The sequence below is a fragment of the Diospyros lotus genome, chromosome 2 (genome assembly GCF_014633365.1).
Source record: "Diospyros lotus cultivar Yz01 chromosome 2, ASM1463336v1, whole genome shotgun sequence".
Lineage (NCBI taxonomy): Eukaryota > Viridiplantae > Streptophyta > Magnoliopsida > Ericales > Ebenaceae > Diospyros > Diospyros lotus.
The window spans coordinates 45474940-45485131 of NC_068339.1; the positions used below are offsets into that span (position 1 = coordinate 45474940).

At 39.2% G+C, this 10192-nt stretch overlaps 1 protein-coding gene across 1 annotated transcript; it reads right to left on the reverse strand.

The window, feature by feature from the left end:
* Window positions 1–2058: 2058 nt before the first annotated feature.
* LOC127793908 (polyadenylate-binding protein-interacting protein 3-like) lies at window positions 2059–4248 on the reverse strand. The gene is made up of 5 exons (XM_052324687.1): window positions 3880–4248; window positions 3533–3679; window positions 2765–2860; window positions 2593–2655; window positions 2059–2445 (listed from the first exon to the last, which is right to left on the reverse strand). Exons 1-5 carry the CDS (start codon window positions 4231–4233, stop codon window positions 2416–2418), a joined length of 690 nt encoding a protein of 229 aa, XP_052180647.1. The 5' UTR covers window positions 4234–4248; the 3' UTR covers window positions 2059–2415.
* Window positions 4249–10192: the final 5944 nt, after the last annotated feature.

Genomic DNA, 10192 nt, shown 5'->3' on the forward strand with positions numbered 1-10192 from the left:
TATATTAATATATTAAATTTATCTTCACCCCATATTATTATATTAAAATTATCGCATCAATATTATTTAATATAAAATAAATAAGATTGTTTAAAAAATTAAAATTCCTAATATAAATATATAATATATCAAATTTAACTTCTTTCATATCCGCAACTTAACTTTTTAACAATTATAATTCATTATTTAAGAAATAAAAAATAAATATGCGAAGATTCGAGTTGTTGGGTCGAATTGATTGAACCCAATATAAAAGGATGAGAAACCTCATAAGACATCCTTAAACCAATCACCCAACTTATCTTCTTTTTTCCTTTTTTCAATTTTTTCTCTTTTTCTAACCAATTGTTAACTAGATTTTTGGCAATTCGACGCCAAAATTATCGTTGGACCAACCTAGACCCCGAGATGTTGAAATCCGCATCTAGTTATTTTTAATTTTTAATTTTATAATTCCCTCAAATAAAGGGAACTATTTAATAATGGATCTTTTCATGCTTCTAATATGATCCAAAATTAAAAGTATCCAACAAATAATTATATAAATAAGCATAAAAGTGATTAAAGACAAAATTCTAAACTCCATATTTAATAATAACTTTCTCCTTGAAATTACATATAGAAATGGGATGCTACTTCAAGGTGACAATTTGCTAGTTGCACTTCAATTTGGGGATGACTCATGGAAAGAAAATTGATTTTGAGAGTGGAAGAATCTATTATTGCCCTGCCAAAAGTAATTTTATAAAGAATACGCGATTAATAAACAATTAAATAATTGGGGGCCCACCCACAACCACAAGGCTTGCACAAATGATGGACGGATAAATGCTTCTTAATTCTGATTTGGTTTGGTATTCGGATCAAATTAAAAAAGAAAAGAAAAGGAAAGAATTTGGGTTTAGTATTAGAATGTAGCAATCATTTGGCACCCCACTCTCGTTTGTTCTTTTTTGGCATCATCAGATTCAGTTCATACTAATATACGTGGCACAATATGTATGGTTGGAGTTATTAGATTTTTTATGATTTAAATATATTTTTATTATTTTTTTAAATATTCTATCTGTCAATTTAAAAATACATTTGAACAGAATATTCAGATAAAAAATTAAGTCGTAAACATCTCTAAAAATATCTCTAGATGACGTGTTTAAACAAAAGAGCATAAGTCTCGAAGACTTAAAAACATATTCTTAAACTATAAAAGGGTTTGATTCATATGATAAAGGGTGGCTTAAATCTAAGTTACTATACTTATAATATCAATTAAGTTCTAAATATTATATTAACAAATAAATTCAAGTCAAAGCACGTGACAACGTTGAGATTTGTTTAAATTATATCAGTCACCTTTGTATTTTTAAAATTAACATACCTCTGAGTTTATGTTTGTCGTTAAAATAACAATTGTTAATTCTCCAAAATGCCCTCCCCTTACCTTCAAATGTAAATGAAAAATATGAAAGAATACAAAATAACATGTAATGACCAATCCACCACTACCACCACCAACAATTTTGGTCCTCTATTTTTCTGGGTTCAATTCGAACCTAGAGAAGGTTTTGAAAGAACAAATCCATTTTTGGGTCCAGTTTGAATCCAGATAGCCTCATTTAGGGTTCCTTCGGACTTACAAAGGGTTGTTTCTTTGAACCTTTATGGATTCAATATGAAGTTAAATCTAGAACTGGATTCGAAGGAACAAAGAAAACTCAAATAATAGAAGAAAATGCAGCATACCTCCTCCAAGCAAATTTTCTTCAATAAGAAGCATTTGGTAAACTATTGTGCTAAGTATAGATGTACCCCAAGCATAGCCAACTAAAGAAGAACAAAGAAAGTAGTAGGTATCACCAAATTGGAAAACAAATGCACGTCCATAATAAGCAAACCATAGAAAACAAATTAAACAGGCCAGGTCATTGGAATTTTGTTTCTTCTTCTGTACAGGCGTTAGTTCAAGGGTTCAGGTTCATGTCCATTCAGAATGATGCTGCTGCTATCCTAAGAGGATCCATAATGAATGATAAGACGAGAGACATTTAAGACGCCACAGGAACTTAAAAGCATTTCAGTGCCTTAAAAAACTCATAGTAACACTCCGGAAAGAGGTTAAAAAAAAAAAAAAACTTCTTAGCAAACATTTTGATTCCAGATAACTTTATCTAAGCAGTAGTAGTAGAACACCCATTCGAAAAAGTTACATCAGACTGTCCAAAGTAACCCCGCCAAGTCAGAGCGCACCGTCCTCATGGTCACAAAGTTATTGCATAATAACAACCCAGATCTTGTTGCTCAGATCTTTAATCGCCTGCCGGGCTATTCCATCGGGAGCTTGTTCGAAGTAGTCTTGCATCTATAGTTTACGCATTCGAACTACAGTACTGCTTGAATACAGTCTGATCCAAGCTTCTAAAAATCTCTTCCCTTGAATGGCATCTCCTGTAAGAATATCATCGGCAAATGCATCAGTTATGTGTGCGCTCTTAATAAACCTTGTCCCACCCCACTCATGAATGCCCCAAACCCCTAATAAGAAAAAATTATGGAAAGTTCGTAAAAGAAGAGGTCTCAATCCAGTTATCTTACAGGGGGATATGTTGGCATGTAAACAACTGGCCGAGGATGACCAAAAAACATCTGCTGTCCATACTGCAATAAGAATAAAACTAGTTATTATTTGTTTTCACATTTAATTTTCAGGGTAAAACATACCAACCAATTCCCATAGACTAGAAAAGAATCAAAAAGCAACCCTTACCTGAGGTCCATTAGGATGAAAATAAGGCTGTGCTGATTGCATTGGTCCAACCTGAGGATTTAAAATAACAGGTTGGGGTGCAAATGAGGTTCCAATCTGTGACCACCATAAAATCAACCAAAATTTATAAGCCAGAAGACAAAAACTGAAAACACAATCCAACTATTCAAGCATCATCCTCTTGCTAGCAGAAGAATATAAACATCAAATTCAGCATTGCATCTCTTTCATGCCATATTGGATTGATCGAATGAATTACACCATTATTCTCAAAATTCCAAATAAGGAACAAGATTTATAGCTTTCCACATTAACATTTTCTAACCCTCTTGGAGCCACAACGGTCTCAACTCCAAAATGGCCATAATCTACTAATTTCTCAAACATAGTTTAGCAAGCGCCTGAACAAGGACACTGAAGGACTTCTACCAACAGCATTATCATATGGGTTCAGGGCCTTCAGGCCGTATAATTCATTTCTAACAAAACATCTCATTCTGTTAAGAAAATTGATAGATATAGACAGAGGGAGAAATTGATTCAACAGAAGCAAAAGGATCATCATTATAAATAGGAAAAATAATTAACAAGCAAAAAATGAAATGAAAAAGAAGATACATCCAGTCAGACCAAATGTCAGTTGAGAGAGGTTGCAATCATGAAGTGCACATGTATAACTTGTCAAATAACGCAACACCTAGCAATCTGCATGCTTGGAACAAGAGGAAACTATGCAAGGAACTCATGTAACCACATTCATCTACTTACCCCAATGCCAACAGGCATGCCATGCATTGGAGGAACAGTTCCAACATTAGGTGGAAAATAGAAGGGGCCATCAGACACTGGAGAAGCAGGTCTTAAAGGAGTTTGGGATGGAATGAAACTCTTTGCATTTGGATTAAGTTTGAATTCCTGACAAGAATTTAACAAGAGCAAACAGCAACATCAATTAGAAATGAATCAGTCAACACCTGATTAACAGGAGAACCAACTGAACCATGCAGTGTGCACTTTACACCTAAAAATTGGAGACCACGTGCACGTGTGCACACCTGATTCGGAACAAGTGGTTCTTTAATCAATGAAATGCACACTAATAGAATGCATTGCACCTTAGCATGTGGATTCAGGGTTGACTTCTCTGAAGACAATGAACCGACTGATGAGCTTCGTGATACACCAGGACCACTAGAAGCTGAAGGGGCAGCACCTCCATATTCTGAAGTGGATGAAGTAGAACTACCAGGTCGCCCACGAGATATTGCAGATTGTACTGCAACTTGTGGTTTCACAGGTGCTGCATCCTCAATCAATTCACTAGGAGAATTCAACTTTCCCTGAACCTTTGAAGATCCAAGGGATGTAGAAACAGGAGCTAGTCCCACAACATCAAGGCCATCTTTCTTTGCTTTCAGAGATACCTGCAAATCTGTAAAAAGCAATAGCTTCCCAGTCAAACTAAACATAAGAATTGTGGTAATGAGATTTTTAACAAGATAGTGAGGATGACAAAGCACTTAGTTAAGTAGGACCAATGTATGAACATGTGCATATTATGTAAGCTTATGCATATATTCAGTAAAATGAACAACACAAATAAATGAGAACTCCACAATTTGCAGGCCCATTCATCACATTATCCAAGTCCCTGTCTTTACCAGAATTTGCATCCCCACTAAAAAAAATGAGAACTCCCCACAGAAAAAGTAACCCCCCCCCCCCCCCCCCCCCCCCAAAAAAAAAAAGCTTCCATTATTCTACCTTGATCCTCCAATACTTATCATCAAACTGGAAACACAAAACAAAAGAAAGCAAAATACAACAATAACAATCCCAAGCCTTAATCCCACTAGCGAGATCGGCTACATGAGTTATAGACCTCCAACCATTTCTATTCAAGGTCATATCCCTATATCATGCTGAATGGTTTTCTATCAAGTTTTTATTTTTTTTTTGGGTCTTCCCCAATTGTCATCGCTACAATTTTCCTCCCTTCCATCCACTCACCAAACTGCGTTTATTAGTCTTTTTCACACATATCCAAATCATTATTCTCCCCTTCCACTCCCTTTCTCTCTTCTCTTCACACCCCTTTCTCTTCTCCAACCGACATCTCCCTCACCCTCTTTCGATATTTACTGTTTAGTTGCAATGACACCACCACAAGTTGACGAACTGAGACCCATCACTGCAACATCTCTCTCACATTATATTCTTTATTTGCTTTGCAATATCACATTTTTTTATTTTTCTAGAATTTTTACTATTGCTACAACAAATGGCTTCTAAACTAGTTTCCTTAAATGGACAAGGCTGAAAAAAGGTCCAGCTTGGAAATATAATTTTTTGCAGGACCCTGAAGATGATGTTTGAACCTTATCCATTTTCTGTAAGCACCCAAAATTATTAGTTCGAACATTATTAAAAGAATTTGTATTTGAGAGTATTTTGTAAGTCTTATATGAATTATTTGATTAGCTTTTTTTTGATAAAAACATTTTTGTTGTGTGCGTTTGTCAATTTAGCACTTTCTAAGCATTGATTCACTGTTTCGGTTTGCTCGTCCGTTTCGGGGTGATAAGAGAAGACATATGGAGATGTGTTCCCAAAGACCGCATGAGCTCCTTCCATAGCATGCTAGTGAAGATCTTATCACGATCGGAAACAATAACCTGGGGCAGACTGTGTCGCTTACGTACCTGATCGAGGAATACTCTGGCCACTTCCTGAGCAGTAAACGGGTGGGTTAAGCTTATGAAGTGAGCATATTTTGTGAACCTGTCAACCACCACTAGCACACAATCTTTCCCTTCCGATCTTGGCAACCCTTCTACAAAATCCATGCTGATATTGGTCCATGCTTGATCGGGTATTAGTAGAGGTTGCAAGAGCCCTGGAGGGTGTATGTTTTCATGTTTGCATCTGCTGCAAATGTCACATGCCTTGACATATTCTTTTACCATTTTCTTTAATCTCGACCAGTAAAATACTTGCTTCACCCGATTATAGGTATTTAACTCCCTTGAATGGCCACCCACAGGGGAGTCATGGAGAGCCTTCAGTACTCTCCTCCTTAAAGGTTCATCCTCTCCAATTACTAGCCTATCTTTATGTCTGATCATTCCATTTTTAAGAGTGAAACCCGGTCTACTATTAGGGTCAATGGTGAGCTGCTCCATCAGCTTCTTTATTCACTCACCTTGGTTATAGCTGGAGGTCACTTCCAGGAACCAGTCAAGTGTTAAGGCAGTAATAGCTACTGCTCCCCCTTCTTCCAAACATCTTGACAATGCATCTGCAGCCTTATTTTCATATCCCCTCCGGTATTGGATTATGTAATCGAGCCCCATTAACTTAGACATCCCTTTTCTCTGGAGGTGGATATGAAGTTTTTGTTGCAGCAAGAATTTAAGGCTTTCATGATCTATTTTTATTATAAATCTATCCCCTTCTAGGTAGTGCCTTCATTTCTCCACTGCTATTAGGACAGCCAAGAGTTCCTTGTCATAAACACTTAGACCCAAATGTTTGGGAGCTAAGGCTTGGCTGATGAAGGCTAGGGGTCGGCCTCCCTGTGTCAACACTACTCCCACTCCAAAATCACTAGCATCCATCTCTAGTACAAAAGGTTGGCAGAAATCCAGAAGACCCGTAGGCACCTTGCTCATAGCCACTTTCAGTTTGAAGAAGGCTTCTTCCGGTTTATTATTCCAGTGAAACCCATCTTTCTTGAGTAGTTCCGTCAAAGGCTTGCTAATTAGGCCATAATCCTTCACAAATCGCCTAAAATACCTTGTAAGGCCCAAGAAGCCCCTCAAAGCCTTAACACTAGCAGGTCGCGGCCAAGCAGTCATTGCTGCAACTTTTCTAGGATCAGTACTTACTCCTACACCAGAGATGATATGGCCTAGGTACTCTACTTGGGATTGTGCGAATGCATACTTAGACTTCTTAATGTACAACTTGTTGAGCCTTGAGGACTTATAGAGTAATCCTTAAGTGCTCTAGACGTTGAGTTATGGTAGGACTGTACACAAGGATGTCGTCAAAGAATACTAAAATGAATTAGCGGAGATATGGTTCAAATATTTGGTTCATGACGGCTTGAAAGGTGGCTGGCCCATTGGTTAATCCGAAAGGCATTACCAAAAATTCATAGTGCCCTTGGTGGGTGCTAAAGGCGGTTTTATGGATATCATTGGGGTGCATGTGAATCTGATGATATCCTGATTGAAGGTCAAGTTTAGAAAAAACCTTGGCCCCATGTAATTCATCCAATAAATTTTCGATAATAGGTATAGAAAATTTGTTCTTAATGGTAAGGGAGTTTAGTTGGTGATAATCAATGCAAAATCTCCAACTACCATCTTTTTTCTTAACTAAAAGCAAGGGTGATGCGTATGGACTGGTGCTAGGTCGAATGGTAAAGGAGTGTAGCATTTCTCTAACCATCTATTCTATTTCTTCTTTTTGTTTTGGAGGATATTTGTAGGATTGGAGGTTGACTGGTTCAACATTGGGTTTCAAATTAATGGTATGGTTTATAGGTCTCGGGGGTGGTAGAGCCTTTGGTTCCTCAAACAAGTCCCCAAACTCATCGAGAAGTAAATTAAGTGAGTCTAGTTCAGTTACCTCCCAAGAAGTATGAGCTGCCTCTGTGGAATGCAATGATGCTGGCTCTCCTCCTCCTTTGTCTTCCTCTACTTCCCAGGCTTGTATGGAGAGCAGTTGTATCACCTTTCCCCATTTGTTCTTAAGCAATTTGTGCAACTTCTTGCCTGTGAGGGTCATCTTCTTACCTCCATTTTCAAATGTGACCTCCATCTTATTAAAATCAAAACAGATGGGACTGACTTCCCTCATCCAATCAACGTCTAATACCATATCACACCCTCATAATTTGAGAAGGCGCAGATCAACCTCAAACTCCTCCCCCTGTATTTGCCAATAAAAGCCCACACAAGCCAATTTGCACAACACCTTCTGTCTGTTAGCCACTATGACTGATAGGGGATGTGTTCCTGCGAGGCTGCATTTTAGTTTCTTGGCAATAGCTTCGTTTAGGAAGCTATAGGTGCTTCCGCTATCTATGAGGATCATCAAGCTGTTTCCCCTTGCCCTGCCTTCCACCTTAATGATCTTGTTGGTGGTGACACCCCTGAGAGCATGTAAGGAGATTTCCACCTTCTCTTCTCCTTCTTCCTCCTCCTGACATCCTTCCTCTTCTTCCTTCTCGCCTTTTTCCTCCTTGCCCTCCAATAACAGTAACTGTCGTTTACATTGGTGGCCGATCGTATACTTGTCCCCACAACGAAAGCAAAGACAGGCCAGTCTCCTTTGTTCTCTCAAATTTCTCATGGCTGATTGGGTAGGCACTGGGAGAGCCAGTCCCTTGCTACTCTATCCCCAAGCTCCTCCTTCCTTGGTGCCCCCCCGATTGTTTTGTTGTTGAGGCACCATCTGCCATCCCCTGTTCACCCTCTTTTGCTTCATGGCCAATGCTTCTACCGTCATTTCTTGTAGTCGAGCGCACTCCATGGCTTGTTGAATGGTCAGGGGTAGAAACATTTTTACAGTGGGGTGGATCTCTTCGTTCAGGCCACTAATGAAGCTTGAGACGAAGTACCCCTCAGTAAGAGTGGGGTTCGAGATCAACATGAGAGCCTTCAATTCTTCAAACCTTTGTTGATATGCTTGCACTGATCCCCCTTGTTGTAGCTTATTGAACTCCTCTACAATGTCCGACATTCCTTTCTCCCTGAATCTACCACACAGACCTTTCCAAATTCTTCCCACCGGCATTCCTCCTGGCCACCCTTCGAACTCTGGTACCAAGCGTCACTCACATCATTCAAGTAAGCTGCCGCTAACAATACCCTTTATTGTTCAGCCACATTGTATAAGCTGAAAGCCTTATCGCATTGTCACATCCACCATCGAGGATTCTTGCCTTCGAATAGAGGAATCTACATCTTAGGCATCAGCAAATCGATCGGATTTGATCCGATTGCAGTGCCTTGCCTCCTCGTCCCTCCGTTTTCCTCCGTCATCGGTTGCTCTATCGCTACATCCGCAGATCCCTCTAATCTTGAATGACATCCCTGGTCATTGAGAATTGGTTCTGATCGTCCTCTCAGAGGAAACTTAGGTGAGATCCATACCTGAGCCTGTTGCGAGAACATCAGCATAAATTGATGCATTTGATCGCGAAGAGTCTGAGTCTGCTCTCGCATCTAATCCTCCAGGCACGTGGTTTGCGCTCTACTCTCCTCGCATCACACATTGACTGCCCCATTGATCCTTCGTTCTACTGAATTCTCCAGTATCTCCATCCAATTCTGCATTTCGGAAATGGTGGATGATATCTGTTGGAGATGCGCCTCCATCTGTTTCATCCTTGTTCTGTCTGCCATGGCCTGATCCAAGCGCCCAAGAATTGCTCTGATACCAAATTGTTAGAACTCTGTTTTCTGACAAGGAATTCTCTCGCAATTCAATGGAGAATTGTGGGGAACTGAAGTGTAATCGAGAGAATTGAAAGATGGGGAGAGAGAGCTGAGAGGGAAAGAGATTGAAATAGAAGTGAGGAGGGAAAATGAAATCTGTATTTTCTCATTCATACTCAACTTGGTCACGGGCTTGGCTTATATAGCCAGCCTTGGCGCCTCAGTCCTCCCCCATGCCAGCCTCACCATTGAAACCTCTAAATCAATGAGAGACAAGGAACCATAAGGAGCCTACGCTTGTATACTCAAGAATACCACAACCTAATTTGGACCAAGAGCTAACCAAATTCCAACCCGAGATCAGGTAATGAATTTTTGGAACCTGGTTGTTCTAACTTTCAGAACCCTACTAATCTTGAGTGGCCTATTGCATTGAGGAAGGGTACCCATAAGTGTAGTCAACACCCTATTTCTCAATTTGTTTCCTCTCACCGGTTATCTTTGCAGCATTCAGCCTTTCTTTCAAATCTTGACTCCATAACTATCCCCAAGGACTGTTCGTGAAGCATTAAAAGATAAGAGCTGGACTCTTGCTATGAGGGATGAAATGAATGCCCTAGAAAAAAAACAGGACTTGGGAGGTGATTGATCAACCAAAAGAAAAAAGGGCAATAGGTTGTAAATGGGTTTATACACTCAAATACAAAGTTGATGAGTCATTGGAAAGGTATAAAGCTTGCTTAGTTGCAAAAGGTTATACTCAAACGTATGGGATTGACTACCAAGAAACTGTTGCATTTGTGGCTAAAATGAAAACTGTTAGAATCCTATTATCTCTTGCAGCGTGCTTTAACTGGAATTTGCAACAGTTTAATGTTAAAAATGCCTCCCTACATGGAGATTAAAAGAAGTTTTCATGGAATTACCACTAAGTTTTGAGAATAAATTTGGGCCAAACAAAGCTTGCAAGCTGAGGAAA